At 47.1% G+C, this 24,188-nt stretch overlaps 2 protein-coding genes across 4 annotated transcripts in view; one reads left to right on the top strand and one right to left on the bottom strand.

The window, feature by feature from the left end:
• LOC142497992 (guanylate-binding protein 1-like) overlaps positions 1-24,188 on the top strand; it is an 851,842-nt gene that overhangs the window by 112,038 nt on the left and 715,616 nt on the right. The gene's annotated exons all lie outside the window — the stretch shown is intronic.
• The window catches only part of LOC142497987 (guanylate-binding protein 6-like), a 159,475-nt gene continuing 135,521 nt past the window's right edge, over positions 235-24,188 (bottom strand). For all 3 annotated transcript variants that reach the window (XM_075606487.1, XM_075606489.1, XM_075606488.1), the window contains exons 6-11: positions 10,752-10,994; positions 10,136-10,419; positions 9,675-9,887; positions 2,640-2,742; positions 2,329-2,522; positions 235-469 (exon numbers count right to left, since the gene is read on the bottom strand). In XM_075606487.1, coding sequence (XP_075462602.1) covers positions 269-469; positions 2,329-2,522; positions 2,640-2,742; positions 9,675-9,887; positions 10,136-10,419; positions 10,752-10,994 — 1,238 coding nt within the window. In that variant the 3' untranslated portion in view covers positions 235-268. The remainder of the gene's footprint in view (positions 470-2,328; positions 2,523-2,639; positions 2,743-9,674; positions 9,888-10,135; positions 10,420-10,751; positions 10,995-24,188) is intronic.

The raw sequence follows: 24,188 nt of genomic DNA, 5'->3' as shown, positions 1-24,188 counted from the left end.
TCCCCCCTCGGCCGAAGGTACAGAGACGGCGACCGGATTTTGTGTGTGTGTGTCATCCTCCTCTCCAGTAACTGCCGGTGTTGCAAGTTGACGTCGCTGATGGCCTCTTCTGCTAGCAGTGCCGTCACTTCCGTCACCATGCAGCCCAATTACTAATTTTTCTCATGCAATAGGTGCCGCTAAAGAAGTTTCACTTCAAAAAGGCTGATTAAACAAGAAGTTTCTCTGGTCAAATCATCATAATTATTTAATAAATCAATGGTATTGGCTAATCACTATCACTATCAGAATATTTAGTTTTTAACAGTTTCAACACAAGCTTAGACACAAATTTTGCCAGCAAACATATTCCTTTAGTTATCCAGGTATTACTGGAGGTCTCCTCATTCTGCTTCTTCAGTTCTTGTATCTGCTGCTCCCGCATGGCAGCCTTGTTGGTTAATCCATCCCTCAGCAGGTCCTGTTTTTCCTGGATAGATACAAACAATGACAGGTTCAACAGAACATGCGCACAATTCCTTGCTGTACACGTATGTGAGTCCACAGATCCAGCAATCCTAGGGGCTTTTCTATATCTGCCGAAATGGTAATTGAGCCATCTTCAGCTGGATTTCCCCATTAAAGTCAATGGGGAATAGCAGCCAAAAGCGGCCCAAATGGTTACTTCGGCAAATAAACACATGAAGTCTCCGGTTGGGGTTGCCCTCCTTGCGGCTCCCACATGGCAACTCTCCCACGCGCTGCGCGCACATAAAGCGTGCGCACACATCCCGGGCGGCTTTTTACAAGCAATAGCGGGTGAACACGCGCCGCTGGGAGGCGCACTTTCATCCACGGGCAGCTGACAGACTGCACACGGAGCGTCCCTAGAGAGCGGGCCGGAACTGGAGGCTTCATCAGTATAAGGAGATTATGAATGACCCAATCAAGGCCATTGCACTTAACATGCATCGCTCTGCAAAAATAAACAATACACATTGCACCCTACATGCATCGCTCTGCAAATATAAACAATACACATTGCACTCTACATGCATCGCTCTGCAAATATAAACAATACACATTGCACCCTACATGCATCGCTCTGCAAATATAAATAATACACATTGTTTTGTTTCATTCAATCTTGTGTGTGGCCTGTACTATCATACTCTGGGATCTACGTATCAGCGAGGAGAGAGGTGTTTAGATGCACTGCTCGGTCTTTTGCAGCAGAGCTGCGGTGTAAGAAAAGTCTCTTACATCTGATGTAGAATTTTACACCACTTCAGAGACGCAGAATGTGATACCTCTCATAATATGTGCACCATGTAACTCCCCCCCCCCCCAACTCCTCCTACTGACTCTCCCCAAGGTGCAAGATGGGGCAGAGACACAGAATGTGATACATCTCATTATAATCTGTGCACCATGTAACTCCCCCCAACTCCTCCTACTGACTCTCCCCAAGGTGCAAGCTGGGACAGAGATGCAGAATGTGATACATCTCATTATAACCTGTGCACCATGTAACTCCTCCCCAATTCCTCCTACTGACTCTCCCCAAGGTGCAAGCTGGGGCAGAGACACAGAATGTGTTAAATCTCATTATAATCTGTGCACCATGTAACTCCCCCAACTCCTCCTACTGACTCTCCCCAAGGTGCAAGCTGGGACAGAGATGCAGAATGTGATACATCTCAGTATAATCTGTACAACATGTAACTCCCCCCAACTCCTCCTACCGACTCTCCCCAAGGTGCAAGCTGGGACAGAGACGCAGAATGTGATACATCTTATTATAATCTGTGCCCCATGTAACTCCCCAACTCCTCCTACTGACTCTCACCAAGGTTAAAGCTAGGGCAGAGAGATGCAGAATGTGATACATCTCATTATAATCTGTGCACCATGTAACTCCCCCCAACTAATCCTACTGACTCTCCCCAAGGTGCAAGTTGGGGAAGAGACGCAGAATGTGATACATCTCATTATAATCTGTGCCCCATGTAACTCCCCTTACTCCTCCTACTGACTCTCCCCAAGGTGCAAGCTGGAGCAGAGATGCAGAATGTGATATATATCATTATAATCTGTGCACCATGTAACTCCTTCTAACCCCTCCTAACTCCTCTTAACGACTCTCCCAAAGGTGCAAGCTGCGACAGAGACGCAGAATGTGATACCTGTCATTATAATCTGTGCACCATGTAACTCTCTCCAACTCCTCCCACTGACTCTCCCCAAGGTGCAAGCTGGGGCAGAGACACAGAATGTGATACATCTCATTATAATCTGTGAACTATGTAACTCCCCCCAACTCCTCCTACTGACTCTCCCCAAGGTTACCTTCTTTCTGTCCTCCATCAGCCTCTCATTTTCCTTAAGCATCTTTAATCTGTCTTGTTCCAACTTCTCCTTCAACATCAGCACCTGCTGCTCGAAACCTCTCATCTGCTCCTTCCTGGTCTGCTCCAGGCGAATGTTATTCTCCTTCTCAATCTCCGTCTTCTGCTCTGCAGTCTCTCTCTGTACTCGACTCTCTGAAGTGGAGGATTATATAAAGGCACACAAGTAATACACAGGACCTCTAGTCCCGACTATTACATTGATCTCCAGGAGCTAATACTTGACCAACTGACCTCCCACTCCTCTCTCACCTTCTGCCTGCTTTTCTCTCTCGGTAAGAGATTGGTCCGCCTGCAGGATGGCAGCTTCCATTTTCATCTTCTCCATGAGGAACCCCTGCAGCACCTCAAGAGCCTGGGATTAGGAGAAAAGACAAAACATTCCTTGCCGCTATTACTAGAAACTCCTCCTAGAAGTGAAATGCTTTTATGGGGCATAGAATGAAACTAGAGGAACACAAACTAAACCCAGAGATGTGAAATGAAATGGCTCATCTGTATATGGAATTAGGGGTCTGTAAGAGATGTGTGCAGAGGTATTCTACTGGAGACCTATTTGAGAGAAATGAAAACCTTGCTTTATTGAGCCTGTCCCATTAACAATGCACAGCAAACAAAAATATACAAATGAAGCAAAGCACCTGTCACTTTGTAAGGGCTAACTTACTCCTACAAGACTGGGAGGATAAGTCCCTTTACAGCCTACCACCTCAAATTCTCAGCGGTACCTTAAAGCAGTTGGCCCTTCATGTCAATGGTGTCCAGATGTCTTGGTGTGCTTGAGGGTCCAGCCTCAGGCAGGTTCCTGGGTCCTCTAGTCCAGGAAAAGGAGGTCTTGTCCCCTTGTGTCTTGCTGTCAATACACAGTCCTCCGGTGTATACAAGAACCTCTCCTAATGTCAGCACCATTTTGTGCTGAGGAAAAATCTCTCTGGATCTGTTTCAACAGGAGTTTTAAACCTGTTTAATTCCCCAGTGGAGTCTGGTTTAATTGCCTGACTGCACTTAACTACTGCTGCGGCCAAGTTTATTCGAGCATTTGCCCGTTCTTGGCCGCAGCAGTAGCCTGGCGCGCGCCCGAGAGTGACGGGCGCGCGCCGAAGCAGCGGAAGAGCGCCCTCCGATCGGGGCGCTCTCCCTACCGCTGCCGGGTCCGCCGGGTCCCCCGGAACCCCCTGCCGCCGTCCCGCGATCGCGGGACACCAGGGCTCCCTCGGGGAGCCCTGGACGCACGTGCAGGGGGCGCAGGCTTCCGAAGACGCGTGACCGCGCGTCTATGACGCGCGGCACGCCGAGGGGCGGCCACAAGCAAGCCGGGAAATCTCCCGGCTTGCGGTACCGGCCACACTTTAATAAAGTGTGTCGGTAGTGTATCTCCCTGCTGGATTTAGAGGCAGTTTCTCTTAAGCAGGGATAAGTCCCTGTTACATACCTCCCCTGTTTGTGGGAAGCTCGGGCTTACCACGGCCAAAGCCCATCCTTACTCTCTTACTCTCACTCGGGATATCCCTGCGGGTTGAATGAGAGTGGATGGAGAACGAGAACGAGAACCCTCAGTCCCGCTGGGATTGGAGACCTTTCCTACAGAAGATGATTGAGATCAGCACTCCTCAGTCGCTTGAGGAGGACTTTTTCCAAGTACATTCTTTCTTCTGATCGCTTAGTCACGTGTTTTCCCCTGTGTCGGGCGATCCTTTCTTCCCTGCGTTTAGGGTGACCACTTGCAATGGGTTCTGTAGTTATATTCACGGGGGGTTCAAGCTGGGCCGGGTTTTTATCCATCTGATTTACTCCCGTGGTATCTCAGTTTGGCAGTTACCTAGTGTTGGTATTGCGCTTCTCAGTCATAATTCGGTTCTTCTTGCCTGAATTGTGTGGAAAGCTGACTGTAGTACGGAGATGGCATTGCGGGTGCGCTTATTGTAACGCACAGCTTGCTTGGTTGTGATGTAGAACCTATATCTGGATTGAATCACACCAGCAGCTTCCTTCATTTTTTTGTAGCATCTTTGCTGCAGACACTTCCTAACATGTGACTGGAGTAAGATGACACATTGCTTCACATGTTCCTAATTCTCTTTGTCGTTGCATTCTCTATATTTACTGGAGAAGGCCGGCTGCTTTATTCTGGTGATTTAGCGGAGGAGTTTTCGTTCCTCTGTAGCAGCCTGTATGGTGAGCGCTGCAGAGCGTTTCTGCAGATACCTTTCTCTCTCCAACCTTGCTTGGACAAGAGCTTTGTAGTATTTCTGAATTACTCTGCTGCTTTTTCCCTATTTAACAAGTTTAGCTCTTGTTTCTGGACCTTCTCTTGCTCCCTCTCATACAGAGACACCTGGCCTCTTAGCTTGGCTTCCAGCGGTGCTCTGGTGATGCTCAGGGTAGTCTTCAGCCCCGCATGCTGCTCTGCGGGGGGACACTGGATACTCAGACATTCCTGCTGCACTTGTACTTGGTTAGCAGACTTTCTTCATGCAGAGATCAGTGCTTCCCTTCGGCATCCTGGGGGTGCGTACACAGACCTTGTAGTTTGCTCTGCAATAGGTGCTCTGCTTGTGTGCGTTGCTCCAATTCTTCTAACTTTTCATCTTCATCTTCCAATAGTCTCTTTATTTTTTCTAGCTCGTGCAGCTTTTCATTGCTGTGATCAGTCAAATCAGAATTTCCTTCTTTCAGCCTTGTAGTTTCTCTTTTTAAACTCTCTATAAAATTCATGACCTCCTTGTTGTCCTCCTTCCATTTACGCACTTCTAAGTTGAGACTCCAAGTCTCCTGGCATGAGACTTCTATCTCTAGGTTGAGGGTGTGAAGCTCCTTCTGGGAGACTTTATGATCCATACTAAGACTGAGGATAGCTTTTTGAGAGATGTCTAGCTCCTAGGCGAGACTGTGAAGTTCCTTTTTAGAGACGTCCAGTTCTGTGCGGCAACTGCTGATCTCATGGTGTTAGGCATCCAGTGCTGTGCGGAGATTCTGCGGTATGTCCACCTCTGTCCTGACACGGTTTGTGGTGGGCAAGTGTAACCAGGCTTCATAATAAAGGTTAAGCCCTCTTGTTGCCCTTGGGTCCTGTGGGTCCCTGGCAGCTGTCCAGCACCATAAGCCAGGGGCCAGGTATCTCTAGATGCAAAGGTAAAGTGGCTTTTTTCACTTTACAGTACATGTTCCCTTTGTTCCAGACTCATGAAACTTGCTGTGGGTAAGTTTTAGGTGGGATATTGGGGTAAGAATACAATTATTTCATTTGCAGGAGTTCAGGGGCCGGAGCTACTGTTAGTACCTTAATTCTGCCCTGCGAGCAGGCATGATTTGCCGGTATGCGAGTAGAATTACACCGGGGCTGTCCAGCGTCCCCCGGACTCCTGGTTTTCGAGCCCCGATATCTCAGTTCTACTTTAAGTCCCTAACAGTCATGAGTCTCCCCAAGGTCCCCCATGTATTAAAATATGTTTTCCAATGTTTGATACATTTATTATAAGGCTCTATGCATTCTGCCCGGGCATCCAGGTAAGGTGACAGCAAGTCTGCATAGAGTCCGTATTTAAGGAAAGAGGATGTCCAGAGGTGTGAAAACGTTTGGTGGGTGAGGAAAGGTAAATGGCCAGGTCCAGACTACAAAGGGCACCCCATGGGGACACCTTTTGTAGTTGCCAGACTTGGTGGAACCGGCCCCGCTGGTGGCAATGAGTTAGCCAGGAGGATTCAGCCAAAGAAACGTCTCCCCTTGGCTAAAATCATATTTCCCGTTCACGCGGCTTTTCGATCCTGCTTGGCACGCCTACTCCTCTGACGTCAGCCGAGGGACGAGACCCTCTTTCTATTGGTTGGTGGGGAGGAATTCCCATGCTCCGATTGGCTGCCCCTTCCCCCTCCGCTCTGGGGAGATCCCAGCAGAGTGTATACAAGGTGCAAACCAGGAGAGCGAGTGTGCGCAACCAATTAGTGAGTCGATGAAGCTAGGGCGGGCTTTTCAAAGCTGCTCTGTTACAAATAGCAGAGCAACCGGCTTCATTTTGGAGCCTGAAAAGTTTGCCTCGCAGAGACTAAGTCAGACGCGAGGACCAAGTTCTCATTTTAGAGCACAGCGGTCGCGGCTGGAACTGAAGCCGAAAAGAGGACCAGGAGAACCAGTGGTATATCCCGGTCAAGGTAAGCTCATCCAAGCGGGCGCCCTGCACATAGGAAAGCCTAGATTTCCCCTCCTGACCCCCAGTAAAGTGTATTTTTAACTGTTCCTTGTGTATTTCTTCTTGTTGTACGTAGGTTTACCTATATAAACACAATTTATTTTACTATCTGGTACTGCCTAATGAATTATCCCGGTAATATATAAATGATGTAAAAAGTACCTGGTCTCCCGTGACACTGTTGACCTCCTGGTGTGAGGCATTCAGTTCTATGCGGGGAGTATGAACCTCATTCTGATAGACTTCCAACTCTCTATGGCAATGTCGAACCTCTTGCTGAGAGACACTAATCCCTTTCAGTGCCTCCTCATACTTCTGTTTCAGATTAGTCGTCATTCGGTCAAACATGCTTCGCTTTTTATCCATGTCATTAATAGTAGTATCTAGATCCGTCCTTAGATCCTCCAATTCGGTCTTGGCCGCAGAGTCAATTGTGAGCACAGTCTTCTGTAGCTCAGCATTAGTTTCTCTCTCCATTTTCAATTCTTCCCGGAGCAGATCACAGTCACACCTGGCAGCTTGCAGTGCATCTTCAGGGCTAGTCAAGGGATCGTCACTCACTGGTTCCGGCTCCGCTTCCCTGGGATGGTTGGTTGAGGATTCCTCACTGTTAGCACCGGACAGACACTTCTTTGGGTTACACGAATTCTCGCCCCCCTTTTTCTCTGCGGGATCTGCGGATGTGTCTGTTCCTTCCATCGTAAGTGAAGAACTGCTTTTCTTTTTCCGCTTCATTGTTTTGGATGACTCCCTCCACCAGGGATACTGAGGTATCCTTCTTTATTTGCAAATTCAGCAGTATCACTGTATCTGCCAGGCTTTTCTTGCAGTTGCTTTAGCTGGCGTAGATATTCAGTGATCTGCTGCTCCCGCTCTTGCTCCTGCCGATCACATTCGTGATCGTAGGGAGCGGTCTTTTCAGTTCGTACGGAGTTCAGGCACCCCCACCATCCATCCCCCACCATCCATAAGAGATGTCATCCTCCTTATCGGTAAACACACAAGAGTCAAGATAAATGCAACTTGGGATGCCCCAACTCTATGGGAACAAGAGCAACAAACAGGAATGCGTGCTGCAAGCAGAAAAAACCTAGTCAGGGTACAGTAACTGCATGTAGAACAGGAGGGTGTTTGTACACCGAAACGTCAGATGGTTTGTGACTGTAATCAGTCAATAAAATGAACTTTTTATAAATGATAACATTTCTTTTGGTGTGCTCAGCTTCCCTTCTGTTCCTCCTTATCGGACCAGATGGGCCACTCTTCCATGGGGTAGGGTTCATACAGGAACGACACATCTTGTCCTCCATTTTGGTGGTATCATGTGTATTTTTCTTCCTGACCTCAGGAGGCGCTATTGCAGCTGTTTTCACTGTATTCGCTAGAACCCCAAATTGTCTCTAGATTTTTCCTTTTTCTTTACTTTTGTAGATTCTGTAACATCAGCAGTACTGTGCACACATTCTCTTATCAGGGAAACTGGATGTAGACCGATTTGAGGGAAATGAAAACCTTTGTTTATTGAGTCTGTCCCATTAACAATGCACAGCAAATACAATTATACAAAAGAAACAAAGCAACTATCCTTGTGTAATGTTTATGTTTGGTCAGATCTCATTAATTATATTCGGAGGCGCCGTTTTTTTGTTTGTACTATCCCTGTGTAATATAACTAATAAACTAACGCCTAATATAATAATGCCTAACTATAAATAACTAACGAATATAATTAATGAGATATGACCAAACATAAAGTCCAATACGAATGGAGAGGAGTCCTGGGAGGGATCTTCAATGAAGTCTAGTTCTGGCGTGTTACTTTTCAACAGCGTATCCCACTTGATACCAAGCTCTTTCCCATATTCATCTCCCTACCAGACCGGGAGCTCTGTGTGTGGGGGGAGGTCTGTGCAGGTTCTGTAGTAGGTTTTCCTGTGGTCCTGCAACGCCACAAGGTTCTGTTCTTCCTCGTTTCTCGCACAATTTACAAACCTCTGAGCTGTGACCTTTCCTCTCCCTCCTACAGTCTCAGGTTCACTTTCCCGGAAGTGTCTCCACTTGTGGCGTTGCAGGACCACAGGAAAACCTACTACAGAACCTGCACAGACCTCCCCCCACACACAGAGCTCCTGGTCTGGTATGGAGATGAATATGGGAAAGAGCTTGGTATCAAGTGGGATATGCTGTTGAAAAGTAACACGCCAGCACTAGACTTCATTGAAGATCCCTCCCAGGACTCCTCTCCATTCGTATTGGACTTTATGTTTGGTCAGATCTCATTAATTATATTCGGAGGCGCCGGTTTTTTGTTTGTACTATCCCTGTGTAATGCCTAACTTACTTCCCCCAGTCCCTCTCTACAAGACTGGGAAGATAAGCCCCTATCCAACCTAACTTCCCAAAGTCTAAGCGGTACCTTAAAGCAGGTGGCCACTTCAGGTCAGTGGGGTCCATGTGTCTTGGTGTACTTGAGGGTCCAGCCTCTGGCAGGTTCCGGAGTCCTCTGGGTCCAGGAAAAGAGGTCTGGTCCCCTTGTGTATTCAAGACCTTCTCCTCATGTCAGCAGTGTTGTGTGCTGAGGATAAATCTCTCTGGGTCTGTTTCAGCAGGTGTTTTAAACCTGTCTGATTTCCTGGTGGTATCTGGGAAATTGCCTGGCTGCAATTAACCAGTTGCCTGATGGATTTAGAGACAGTTTCTCTTAAACAGGGATAAGTGCCTGTTACAGGGTCTTACAAAATGTCCCTGCAAGAAGCCGTCACTGTGTCTCGGCTTGTGCAATAAGACACTCAGAAGAAGAAATGAATTGATGGGGTGTTATTGTAAACCCCCCCCCAAAAAAAATAATAATCAGTACATTATTTAATAGGATCATACAAGGTATATATGGAGAATGTTTAGCATTTTACGGTCTGACTCCAACGTATCTCTCTCTCTTTCCCTCTCCCTCCATCTCTCTTCCCCACACTCTCCCCCTCCCTCCCTCTCCCCTACCCTCCCTCCCTCTCCCCTACCCTCCCTCCCTCTCCCCTACCCTCCCTCCCTCTCCCCTACCCTCTCTCTCCCACACTCCCTCCCTACCTCCCTCCCTTCCCTGCACCTTTATCCCTTTTCCAGGTGTTCTGTTATATGCATCCACCAGCTTCTGCTTCTCCTCCAGTAAGTGTTTGTGTCCTCCAGGCTTGCAGAAATCTCCGTGCGTTAGCCTACGCTCCAGAGTTGTGCTCAGCTCCTGAATCAGAGCTCCGCACTTTCTGGCTGATGCTTCTTCATTGTATCTAGAAAACTCCCCAAATTTCTGAAGCAGGTCGCGCTGTGAAAAAAAACAGTTTCAGTTGGAGAGAGACCTGCTAAACTTGTGAGCTACAAAACACCCGTGTCTCAGCTTGGAGTGAATGGTGGTAATGGCGTAGCATGGCATTAGTAGAGGAGAACGCTCAGCCTGTACTTCATGATAGGGGAGCTCAGCTTATAGTTAGTTGTGGGAAGGGTCCAGCTGGGTGTTAATAGTAGGAAGAGGCAGGGGGAGATATTTGGGTTCTTCTAGTTAATGTAACTCACCATGAGCTGAGCCTGATACTCCCGTTTGTCATCCTTGAAGGACCGGTCCATAAAGACTCCCACGGCCTCCTTCTCACACTCCTTTTGTAGATTCAGGAACTGTTCTTGTGACTCGGTTGGAAAACTCTTTGCCACTTGTCCCATCAGATCCTCATATTTGGACATCGCTTCATGAATGGCTGCTGTATTCTCAATCTGGGCCAGAGCCAGCACTGCGTTCTCCATGCAAGGGACTGAGCCGCTACGAATTGCTTCCACGTACGTGACCGTGAGATTCCCGAGCACTGGGACACAGAAATCACGTGGTTAGAGGAGAAACAGCCACTATGGGGTTTCATTATCAAAGCATCACAGCTACAAAACTGGAGAAGAAATACCCAGCACCAGATCAAGGTGCATCATACCGTGACAGGGAGGTACCTCCCACCCCCCCCCCCGAAACACGCTGTATTCTGCACTAGTATTGTGTAAGATCTGCAGCTGGAGGCTCCTTAAGGTTACTTGGCACTTTGCTGTTCTTCATTACTCAGCTTACCCTGATGATATAAGACTGAAAGACGGAGCCACTGATAGCAAACCCAGATCAGAAAGCCATTGTACAATGTGCACCACTCACTTCTCCCGGTCACAGGGTGTCCTCCTGCATGGGTCTTGGGCTGGCCGTTCACATGCACATAGTCACAGAATCTCTCCGCCTGTCTCACAAAGCCCTCACACAGCTGGGACTCGGGCAGCTCCTCCACACGGTGAAGGTCCGAGGAACGCGCCGGAGTATCAAACACAAAACACTTGTGTGAGTGGAAAAAGTGGTGAACACACTCCCGGGGAAGGTTGTAAACTATCTCGTTCTTACTAAGACCTTAAGAAGAAATAAACAGTTACATTACTGTAAAAGAATCCACAGCTGTGCAGTTCCAAGATCCTGTCACAGTGTGTGCTGCAGTAATGCATCCTTACATGGATCCTGTCACAGTGTGTGCTGCAGTAATGCATCCTTACACTGGCGACACACTTTATTCGAGCTCGGCTAGTCCCACGAATTCGGGTATACCCGGGTGTATTGAGGTTTGTGACTGTTTTCTGCCCGAGTGCATTGAGGTATTTTCCATGCAGGGATTGAAGCATTTTATTCCCGCTGGCTGCAATACTGCACAGTATATATATATATACTGCATTACAATTCATGAATTTATGCCATCTGGTACACACGCGAAGCATTGCAGCCTATTAAATCCTAATCATTATCATTTAACAGATCAGCCGCCCGTCAGCCAGGCATGAACCCAGGCTGGGAAGGCAAACACAACGGGGCTTGTCAGAGGTGAGGAGCGGCGCATTCCAGGTATCTGCCAGGTACATACTGGGTATTTGCTCGAATAAAGTGTGTCGGTGCAGTACATGGATCCTGTCACAGTATGTGTGCTGCAGTAATGCATCCATACATGGATCCTGTCACAGTGTGTGTGCTGCAGTAATGCGTCCTTACATGGATCCTGTCACAGTGAGTGCTGCAGAAATGCATCCTTACATGGATCCTGTCACAGTGTGTGCTGCAATAATGAATCCTTACATGGATCATGTTACAGTAAGTGCTGCAGTAATGCATCCTTACATGGATCCTGTCACAGTGTGTGCTGCAGTAATGCATCCTTACATGGATCCTGTCACAGTGTGTGTGCTGCAGTAATTTATCCTTACATGGATCCTGTCACAGTGTGTGTGCTGCAGTAATGCATCCTTACATGTATCCTGTCACAGTGTGTGCTGCAGTAATGCATCCTTACATGGATCCTGTCACAGTGTGTGCTGCAGTAATGTATCCTTTCATGGATCCTGTCACAGTGTGTGCTGCTGTAATGCAACCTTACATGGATCCTGTCAAAGTGTGTGTGCTGCAGTAATGCATCCTTACATGGATCCTGTCAGTGTGTGTGCTGCAGTAATGTATCCTTACATGGATCCTCTCACAGTGTGTGCACTGCAGTAATGCATCCTTACATGGATCCTGTCACAGTGTGTGCTGCAGTAATGCATCCTTACATGGATCCTGTCACAGTGAGTGCTGCAGTAATGCATCCTTACATGGATCCTGTCACAGTGAGTGCTGCAGTAATGCGTCCTTACATGGATCCTGTCACAGTGAGTGCTGCAGTAATGCGTCCTTACATGGATCCTGTCACAGTGTGTGTGCTGCAGTAATGCATCCTTACATGGATCCTGTCACAGTTTGTGTGCTGCAGTAATGCATCCTTACATGGATCCTGTCACAGTGTGTGTGCTGCAGTAAAGCATCCTTACATGGATCCTATCACAGTATGTGTGCTGCAGTAATGCATCCTTACATGGATCCTGTCACAGTGTGTGTGCTGCAGTAATGTATCCTTACATGGATCCTATCACAGTGTGTGCGGCAGTAATGCATCCTTACATGGATCCTGTCACAGTGTGTGTGCTGCAGTAATGCATCCTTACATGGATCATGTCACAGGGTGTGTGCTGCAGTAATGCATCCTTACATGGATCCTGTCACAGTGTGTGCTGCAGTAATACATCCTTACATGGATCATGTCACAGTGTGTGTGCTGCAGTAATGCATCCTTACATGGATCCTGTCACAGTGTGTGTGCTGCAGTAATTTATCCTTACATGGATCCTGTCACAGTGTGTGTGCTGCAGTAATGCATCCTTACATGTATCCTGTCACAGTATGTGCTGCAGTAATGCATCCTTACATGGATCCTGTCACAGTGTGTGCTGCAGTAATGTATCCTTTCATGGATCCTGTCACAGTGTGTGCTGCTGTAATGCATCCTTACATGGATCCTGTCAAAGTGTGTGTGCTGCAGTAATGCATCCTTACATGGATCCTGTCAGTGTGTGTGCTGCAGTAATGTATCCTTACATGGATCCTCTCACAGTGTGTGCACTGCAGTAATGCATCCTTACATGGATCCTGTCACAGTGTGTGCTGCAGTAATGCATCCTTACATGGATCCTGTCACAGTGAGTGCTGCAGTAATGCATCCTTACATGGATCCTGTCACAGTGAGTGCTGCAGTAATGCGTCCTTACATGGATCCTGTCACAGTGAGTGCTGCAGTAATGCGTCCTTACATGGATCCTGTCACAGTGTGTGTGCTGCAGTAATGCATCCTTACATGGATCCTGTCACAGTGTGTGTGCTGCAGTAATGCATCCTTACATGGATCCTGTCACAGTGTGTGTGCTGCAGTAATGCATCCTTACATGGATCCTATCACAGTATGTGTGCTGCAGTAATGCATCCTTACATGGATCCTGTCACAGTGTGTGTGCTGCAGTAATGTATCCTTACATGGATCCTATCACAGTGTGTGCGGCAGTAATGCATCCTTACATGGATCCTGTCACAGTGTGTGTGCTGCAGTAATGCATCCTTACATGGATCATGTCACAGGGTGTGTGCTGCAGTAATGCATCCTTACATGGATCATGTCACAGTGTGCGCTGCAGTAATGTATCCTTACATGGATCCTGTCACAGTGAGTGCTGCAGTAATGCATCCTTACATGGATCCTGTCACAGTGTGTGCTGCAGTAATGCATCCTTACATGGATCCTGTCACAGTGTGTGTGCTGCAGTAATGCATCCTTACATGGATCCTGTCACAGTGTGTGCTGCAGTAATGCATCCTTACATGGATCCTATCACAGTATGTGTGCTGCAGTAATGCATCCTTACATGGATCCTGTCACAGTGTGAGCTGCAGTAATGCATCCTTACATGGATCATGTCACAGTGTGTGCTGCAGTAATTCATCCTTACATGGATCATGTCACAGTGTGTGCGCTGCAGTAATGTATCCTTACATGGATCATGTCACAGTGTGTGTGCTGCAGTAATGTATCCTTGCATGGATCCTGTCACAGTGTGTGCTGCAGTAATGCATCCTTACATGGATCCTGTCACAGTGTGTGTGTGCTGCAGTAATGCATCCTTACATGGATCCTGTCACAGTGTGTGTGCTGCAGTAATGCATCCTTACATGGATCCTGTCACAGTGTGTGTGCTGCAGTAATGAATCCTTACATAGATCCTGTCACAGTGTGTGTGCTGCAGTAATGCATCCTTACATAGATCCTGTCACAGTGTGTGCTGCAGTAATGCATCCTTACATGGATCCAGTTACAGTGTGTGTGCTGCAGTAATGCATCCTTACATGGATCCTGTCACAGTGTGTGTGCTGCAGTAATGCATCATTACATGGATCCTGTCACATTGTGTGCTGCTGTAATGCATCCTTACATGGATCATGTCACAGTGTGTGTGCTGCAGTAATGTATCCTTACATGGATCCTGTCACAGTGTGTGCTGCAGTAATGCATCCTTACATGGATCCGGTCACAGTGTGTGTGCTGCAGTAATGTATCCTTACATGGATCCTGTCACAGTGTGTGTGCTGCAGTAATGCATCCTACATGGATCCTGTCACAGTGTGTGCTGCAATAATGAATCCTTACATGGATCATGTTACAGTAAGTGCTGCAGTAATGCATCCTTACATGGATCCTGTCACAGTGTGTGCTGCAGTAATGCATCCTTACATGGATCCTGTCACAGTGTGTGTGCTGCAGTAATTTATCCTTACATGGATCCTGTCACAGTGTGTGTGCTGCAGTAATGCATCCTTACATGTATCCTGTCACAGTGTGTGCTGCAGTAATGCATCCTTACATGGATCCTGTCACAGTGTGTGCTGCAGTAATGTATCCTTTCATGGATCCTGTCACAGTGTGTGCTGCTGTAATGCAACCTTACATGGATCCTGTCAAAGTGTGTGTGCTGCAGTAATGCATCCTTACATGGATCCTGTCAGTGTGTGTGCTGCAGTAATGTATCCTTACATGGATCCTCTCACAGTGTGTGCACTGCAGTAATGCATCCTTACATGGATCCTGTCACAGTGTGTGCTGCAGTAATGCATCCTTACATGGATCCTGTCACAGTGAGTGCTGCAGTAATGCATCCTTACATGGATCCTGTCACAGTGAGTGCTGCAGTAATGCGTCCTTACATGGATCCTGTCACAGTGAGTGCTGCAGTAATGCGTCCTTACATGGATCCTGTCACAGTGTGTGTGCTGCAGTAATGCATCCTTACATGGATCCTGTCACAGTGTGTGTGCTGCAGTAATGCATCCTTACATGGATCCTGTCACAGTGTGTGTGCTGCAGTAAAGCATCCTTACATGGATCCTATCACAGTATGTGTGCTGCAGTAATGCATCCTTACATGGATCCTGTCACAGTGTGTGTGCTGCAGTAATGTATCCTTACATGGATCCTATCACAGTGTGTGCGGCAGTAATGCATCCTTACATGGATCCTGTCACAGTGTGTGTGCTGCAGTAATGCATCCTTACATGGATCATGTCACAGGGTGTGTGCTGCAGTAATGCATCCTTACATGGATCCTGTCACAGTGTGTGCTGCAGTAATACATCCTTACATGGATCATGTCACAGTGTGTGTGCTGCAGTAATGCATCCTTACATGGATCCTGTCACAGTGTGTGTGCTGCAGTAATTTATCCTTACATGGATCCTGTCACAGTGTGTGTGCTGCAGTAATGCATCCTTACATGTATCCTGTCACAGTATGTGCTGCAGTAATGCATCCTTACATGGATCCTGTCACAGTGTGTGCTGCAGTAATGTATCCTTTCATGGATCCTGTCACAGTGTGTGCTGCTGTAATGCATCCTTACATGGATCCTGTCAAAGTGTGTGTGCTGCAGTAATGCATCCTTACATGGATCCTGTCAGTGTGTGTGCTGCAGTAATGTATCCTTACATGGATCCTCTCACAGTGTGTGCACTGCAGTAATGCATCCTTACATGGATCCTGTCACAGTGTGTGCTGCAGTAATGCATCCTTACATGGATCCTGTCACAGTGAGTGCTGCAGTAATGCATCCTTACATGGATCCTGTCACAGTGAGTGCTGCAGTAATGCGTCCTTACATGGATCCTGTCACAGTGAGTGCTGCAGTAATGCGTCCTTACATGGATCCTGTCACAGTGTGTGTGCTGCAGTAATGCATCCTTACATGGATCCTGTCACAGTGTGTGTGCTGCAGTAATGCATCCTTACATGGATCCTGTCACAGTGTGTGTGCTGCAGTAATGCATCCTTACATGGATCCTATCACAGTATGTGTGCTGCAGTAATGCATCCTTACATGGATCCTGTCACAGTGTGTGTGCTGCAGTAATGTATCCTTACATGGATCCTATCACAGTGTGTGCGGCAGTAATGCATCCTTACATGGATCCTGTCACAGTGTGTGTGCTGCAGTAATGCATCCTTACATGGATCATGTCACAGGGTGTGTGCTGCAGTAATGCATCCTTACATGGATCATGTCACAGTGTGCGCTGCAGTAATGTATCCTTACATGGATCCTGTCACAGTGAGTGCTGCAGTAATGCATCCTTACATGGATCCTGTCACAGTGTGTGCTGCAGTAATGCATCCTTACATGGATCCTGTCACAGTGTGTGTGCTGCAGTAATGCATCCTTACATGGATCCTGTCACAGTGTGTGCTGCAGTAATGCATCCTTACATGGATCCTATCACAGTATGTGTGCTGCAGTAATGCATCCTTACATGGATCCTGTCACAGTGTGAGCTGCAGTAATGCATCCTTACATGGATCATGTCACAGTGTGTGCTGCAGTAATTCATCCTTACATGGATCATGTCACAGTGTGTGCGCTGCAGTAATGTATCCTTACATGGATCATGTCACAGTGTGTGTGCTGCAGTAATGTATCCTTGCATGGATCCTGTCACAGTGTGTGCTGCAGTAATGCATCCTTACATGGATCCTGTCACAGTGTGTGTGTGCTGCAGTAATGCATCCTTACATGGATCCTGTCACAGTGTGTGTGCTGCAGTAATGCATCCTTACATGGATCCTGTCACAGTGTGTGTGCTGCAGTAATGAATCCTTACATAGATCCTGTCACAGTGTGTGTGCTGCAGTAATGCATCCTTACATAGATCCTGTCACAGTGTGTGCTGCAGTAATGCATCCTTACATGGATCCAGTTACAGTGTGTGTGCTGCAGTAATGCATCCTTACATGGATCCTGTCACAGTGTGTGTGCTGCAGTAATGCATCATTACATGGATCCTGTCACATTGTGTGCTGCTGTAATGCATCCTTACATGGATCATGTCACAGTGTGTGTGCTGCAGTAATGTATCCTTACATGGATCCTGTCACAGTGTGTGCTGCAGTAATGCATCCTTACATGGATCCGGTCACAGTGTGTGTGCTGCAGTAATGTATCCTTACATGGATCCTGTCACAGTGTGTGTGCTGCAGTAATGCATCCTACATGGATCCTGTCACAGTGTGTGCCGCAGTAATGCATCCTTACATGGATCCTGTCACAGTGTGTGTGCTGCAGTAATGCATCCTTACATGGATCCTGTCACAGTGTGTGCTGCAGTAATGCATCCTTACATGGATCCTGTCACAGTGTGTGTGGCAGTAATGCATCCATACATGGATCCTGTCACAGTGTGTGTGCTGCAGTAAAGCATCCTTATATGAATCCTGTCACAGTGTGTGCTGCAGTAATGCATCCTTACATGGATCCTGTCACAGTGTGTGTGCTGCAGTAATGTATCCTTACATGGATCCTGTCACAGTGTGTGTGCTGCAGTAATGCATCCTTACATGGATACTGTCTCAATGTGTGTGCTGCAGTAATGCATCCTTACATGGATCCTGTCACAATGTGTGTGCTGCAGTAATGCATCCTTACATGGATCATGTCACAGTGTGTGCTGCAGTAATGCATCCTTACATGGATCCTGTCACAGTGTGTGTGCTGCAGTAATGTATCCTTACATGGATCATGTCACAGTGTGTGCTGCAGTAATGCATCCTTACATGGATCCTGTCACAGTGTGTGTGTGCTGCAGTAATGCATCCTTACATGGATCCTGTCACAGTGTGTGCTGCAGTAATACATCCTTACATGGATCCTGTCACAGTGTGTGCTGCAGTAATGCATCCTTACATGGGTCCTGTCACAATGTGTGTGCTGCAGTAATGCATCCTTACATGGATCATGTCACAGTGTGTGCTGCAGTAATGCATCCTTACATGGATCCTGTCACAGTGTGTGTGCTGCAGTAATGCATCCTTACATGGATCCTGTCACAGTGTGTGTGTGTGCTGCAGTAATGCATCCTTACATGGATCCTGTCACAGTGTGTGTGTGTGTGCTGCAGTAATGCATCCATACATGGATCCTTTCACAGTGAGTGCTGCAGTAATGCATCCTTACATGGATCCTGTCACAATGTGTGTGCTGCAGTAATGCATCCTTACATGGATACTGTCACAGTGTGTGCTGCAGTAATGCATCCTTACATGGATCCGGTCACAGTGTGTGTGCTGCAGTAATGTATCCTTACATGGATCCTGTCACAGTGTGTGCTGCAGTAATGGATCCTTACATGGTTCATGTCACAGTGAGTGCTGCAGAAATGCATCCTTACATGGATCCTGTCACAGTGTGTGTGCTGCAGTAATGCATTATTACACGGATCCTGTCACAGTGTGTGCTGCAGTAATGCATCCTTACATGGATCATGTCACACTATGTGCTGCAGTAATGCATCCTTACATGGATCCTGTCACAGTGTGTGTGCTGCAGTAATGTATCCTTACATGGATCCTGTCACAGTGTGTGTGCTGCAGTAATGCATCCTTACATGGATCCTATCACAGTGTGTGCTGCAGTAATGCATCCTCACATGGATCCTGTCACAGTGTGTGTGCTGCAGTAATGCATCCTTACATGGATCCTGTCACACTATGTGCTGCAGTAATGCATCCTTACATGGATCATGTCACACTATGTGCTGCAGTAATGCATCCTTACATGGATTCTGTCACAGTGTGTGCTGCAGTAATGCATCCTTACATGGATCCTGTCACAGTGTGTGTGCTGCAGTAATGCATTCTTACATGGATCCTGTCACAGTGTGTGCTGCAGTAATGCATCCTTACATGGATCTTGTCACAGTGTGTGTGCTGCAGTAATGCATCCTTACATGGATTCTGACACTGTGTGTGCGCTGCAGTAATGCATCCTTACATGGATCATGTCACAGTGTGTGCTGCAGTAATGCACCCTTACATGGATCCTGTCACAGTGTCTGTCCTGCAGTAATGCATCCGCACATAGATCCTGTCACAGTGTGTGCTGCAGTAATGCATCCTTACATGGATCCTGTCACAGTGTGTGCTGCAGTAATGCATCCTTACATGGAACCTGTCACAGTGTGTGTGCTGCAGTAATGCAACCTTACATGGATCCTGTCACAGTGTGTGTGCTGTAGTAATGCATCCTTACATGGATCCTGTCACAGTGTCTGTCCTGCAGTAATGCATCCTTACATAGATCCTGTCACAGTGTGTGCTGCAGTAATGCATCCTTACATGGATCCAGTTACAGTGTGTGTGCTGCAGTAATGCATCCTTACATGGAGCATGTCACAGTGTGTGTGCTGCAGTAATGCATCCTTACATGGATCCTGTCACAGTGTGTGTGCTGCAGTAATGCATCATTACATGGATCCTGTCACATTGTGTGCTGCTGTAATGCATCCTTACATGGATCATGTCACAGTGTGTGTGCTGCAGTAATGTATCCTTACATGGATCCTGTCACAGTGTGTGCTGCAGTAATGCATCCTTACATGGATCCGGTCACAGTGTGTGTGCTGCAGTAATGTATCCTTACATGGATCCTGTCACAGTGTGTGTGCTGCAGTAATGCATCCTACATGGATCCTGTCACAGTGTGTGCCGCAGTAATGCATCCTTACATGGATCCTGTCACAGTGTGTGTGCTGCAGTAATGCATCCTTATATGAATCCTGTCACAGTGTGTGCTGCAGTAATGCATCCTTCATGGATCCTGTCACAGTGTGTGCTGCAGTAATGCATCCTTACATGGATACTGTCTCAATGTGTGTGCTGCAGTAATGCATCCTTACATGGATCCTGTCACAATGTGTGTGCTGCAGTAATGCATCCTTACATGGATCATGTCACAGTGTGTGCTGCAGTAATGCATCCTTACATGGATCCTGTCACAGTGTGTGTGCTGCAGTAATGCATCCTTACATGGATACTGTCACAATGTGTGTGCTGCAGTAATGCATCCTTACATGGATCATGTCACAGTGTGTGCTGCAGTAATGCATCCTTACATGGATCCTGTCACAGTGTGTGTGCTGCAGTAATGTATCCTTACATGGATCCTGTCACAGTGTGTGTGTGCTGCAGTAATACATCCTTACATGGATCCTGTCACAATGTGTGTGCTGCAGTAATGCATCCTTACATGGATCATGTCACAGTGTGTGCTGCAGTAATGCATCCTTACATGGATCCTGTCACAGTGTGTGTGCTGCAGTAATGTATCCTTACATGGATCCTGTCACAGTGTGTGCTGCAGTAATACATCCTTACATGGATCCTGTCACAGTGTGTGCTGCAGTAATGCATCCTTACATGGGTCCTGTCACAATGTGTGTGCTGCAGTAATGCATCCTTACATGGATCCTGTCACAGTGTGTGCTGCAGTAATGCATCCTTACATGGGTCCTGTCACAGTGTGTGTGCTGCAGTAACGCATCCTTACATGGATACTGTCACAATGTGTGTGCTGCAGTAATGCATCCTTACATGGATCCTGTCACAGTGTGTGTGCTACAGTAATGCATCCTTACATGGATCCTGTCACAATGTGTGTGCTGCAGTAATGCATCCTTACATGGATCCTGTCACAGTGTGTGTGCTGCAGTAATGCATCCTTACATGGATCCTGTCAAAATGTGTGTGCTGCAGTAATGCATCCTTACATGGATCATGTCACAGTGTGTGCTGCAGTAATGCATCCTTACATGGATCCTGTCACAGTGTGTGTGCTGCAGTAATGCATCCTTACATGGATCCTGTCACAGTGTGTGTGCTGCAGTAATGCGTCCTTACATGGATCCTGTCACAGTATGTGCTGCAGTAATGTATCCTTACATGGATCCTGTCACAGTGTGTGCTGCAGTAATACATCCTTACATGGATCCTGTCACAGTGTGTGCTGCAGTAATGCATCCTTACATGGGTCCTGTCACAATGTGTGTGCTGCAGTAATGCATCCTTACATGGATCATGTCACAGTGTGTGCTGCAGTAATGCATCCGTACATGGATCCTGTCACAGTGTGTGTGCTGCAGTAATGCATCCTTACATGGATCCTGTCACAGTGTGTTTGTGTGTGCTGCAGTAATGCATCCTTACATGGATCCTGTCACAGTGTGTGTGTGTGCTGCAGTAATGCATCCTTACATGGATCCTTTCACAGTGAGTGCTGCAGTAATGCATCCTTACATGGATCCTGTCACAATGTGTGTGCTGCAGTAATGCATCCTTACATGGATACTGTCACAGTGTGTGCTGCAGTAATGCATCCTTACATGGATCCGATCACAGTGTGTGTGCTGCAGTAATGTATCCTTACATGGATCCTGTCACAGTGTGTGCTGCAGTAATGGATCCTTACATGGTTCATGTCACAGTGAGTGCTGCAGAAATGCATCCTTACATGGATCCTGTCACAGTGTGTGTGCTGCAGTAATGCATTATTACACGGATCCTGTCACAGTGTGTGCTGCAGTAATGCATCCTTACATGGATCATGTCACACTATGTGCTGCAGTAATGCATCCTTACATGGATCCTGTCACAGTGTGTGCTGCAGTAATGTATCCTTACATGGATCCTGACACAGTGTGTGTGCTGCAGTAATGCATCCTTACATGGATCCTATCACAGTGTGTGCTGCAGTAATGCATCCTCACATGGATCCTGTCACAGTGTGTGTGCTGCAGTAATGCATCCTTACATGGATCCTGTCACACTATGTGCTGCAGTAATGCATCCTTACATGGATCATGTCACACTATGTGCTGCAGTAATGCATCCTTACATGGATCCTGTCACAGTGTGTGTGCTGCAGTAATGTATCCTTACATGGATCCTGTCACAGTGTGTGTGCTGCAGTAATGCATCCGTACATGGATCCTATCACAGTGTGTGCTGCAGTAATGCATCCTCACATGGATCCTGTCACAATGTGTGTGCTGCAGTAATGCATCCTTACATGGATCCTGTCACAGTGTGTGCTGCAGTAGTGCATCCTTACATGGATCCTGTCACAGTGTGTGCTGCAGTAATGCATCCTTACATGGATCCTGTCACAGTGTGTGTGCTGCAGTAATGCATCCTTACATGGATCCTGTCACAGTGTGTGCTGCAGTAATGCATCCTTACATGGATCCTATCACAGTGTGTGTGCTGCAGTAATTCATCCTTACATGGATCCTGTCACAGTGTGTGCTGCAGTAATGCATCCTTACATGGATCCTATCACAGTGTGTGTGCTGCAGTAATTCATCCTTACATGGATACTGTCACAGTGTGTGATGCAGTAATGGATCCTTACATGGTTCATGTCACAGTGAGTGCTGCAGAAATGCATCCTTACATGGATCCTGTCACAGTGTGTGTGCTGCAGTAATACATCCTTACATGGATCCTGTCACAGTGTGTGCTGCAGTAATGCATCATTACACGGATCCTGTCACAGTGTGTGCTGCAGTAATGCATCCTTACATGGATCATGTCACACTATGTGCTGCAGCAATGCATCCTTACATGGATCATGTCACAGTGTGCGTGCTGCAGTAATGTATCCTTACATGGATCCTGTCACAGTGTGTGTGCTGCAGTAATGCATCCTTACATGGATCCTATCACAGTGTGTGCTGCAGTAATGCATCCTTACATGGATCATGTCACAGTGTGTGTGCTGCAGTAATGCATCCTTACATGGATCCTGTCACACTATGTGCTGCAGTAATGCATCCTTACATGGATCCTGTCACAGTGTGCGTGCTGCAGTAATGTATCCTTACATGGAACCTGTCACAGTGTGTGTGCTGCAGTAATGCATCCTTACATGGATCCTGTCACAGTGTGTGCGCTGCAGTAATGCATCCTTACATGGATCCTGTCACAGTGTGTGCTGCAGTAATGCATCCTTACATGGATCATGTCACAGTGTGTGTGCTGCAGTAATGCATCCTTACATGGATCCTGTCACACTATGTGCTGCAGTAATGCATCCTTACATGGATCCTGTCACAGTGTGCGTGCTGCAGTAATGTATCCTTACATGGATCCTGTCACAGTGTGTGTGCTGCAGTAATGCATCCTTACATGGATCCTGTCACAGTGTGTGCGCTGCAGTAATGCATCCTTACATGGATCCTGTCACAGTGTGTGCCGCAGTAATGCATCCTTACATGGATCCTGTCACAGAGTGTGTGCTGCAGTAAAGCATCCTTATATGAATCCTTTCACAGTGTGTGCTGAAGTAATGCATCCTTACATGGATCATGTCACATTGTGTGCTGCAGTCATGCATTATTACATGGATCATGACACAGTGAGTGCTGCAGTAATGCATCCTTACATGGATCCTGTCACGGTGTGTGTGCTGTAGTAATGCATCCTTACATGGATATTGTCACAGTGTTTGCTGCAGTAATGCATCCTTACATGGATCATGTCACAGTGAGTGCTGCAGTAATGCATCCTTACATGGATTCTGACACTGTGTGTGCGCTGCAGTAATGCATCCTTACATGGATCATGTCACAGTGTGTGCTGCAGTAATGCACCCTTACATGGATCCTGTCACAGTGTCTGTCCTGCAGTAATGCATCCTTACATAGATCCTGTCACAGTGTGTGCTGTAGTAATGCATCCTTACATGGATCCTGTCACAGTGTCTGTCCTGCAGTAATGCATCCGCACATAGATCATGTCACAGTGTGTGCTGCAGTAATGCATCCTTACATGGATCCTGTCACAGTGTGTGTGCTGCAGTAATGCATCCTTACATGGATCCTGTCACA

The sequence above is a fragment of the Ascaphus truei genome, chromosome 6 (assembly GCF_040206685.1).
Source record: "Ascaphus truei isolate aAscTru1 chromosome 6, aAscTru1.hap1, whole genome shotgun sequence".
NCBI lineage: Eukaryota > Metazoa > Chordata > Amphibia > Anura > Ascaphidae > Ascaphus > Ascaphus truei.
This window is presented reverse-complemented; position numbering and strand designations above follow the sequence as displayed.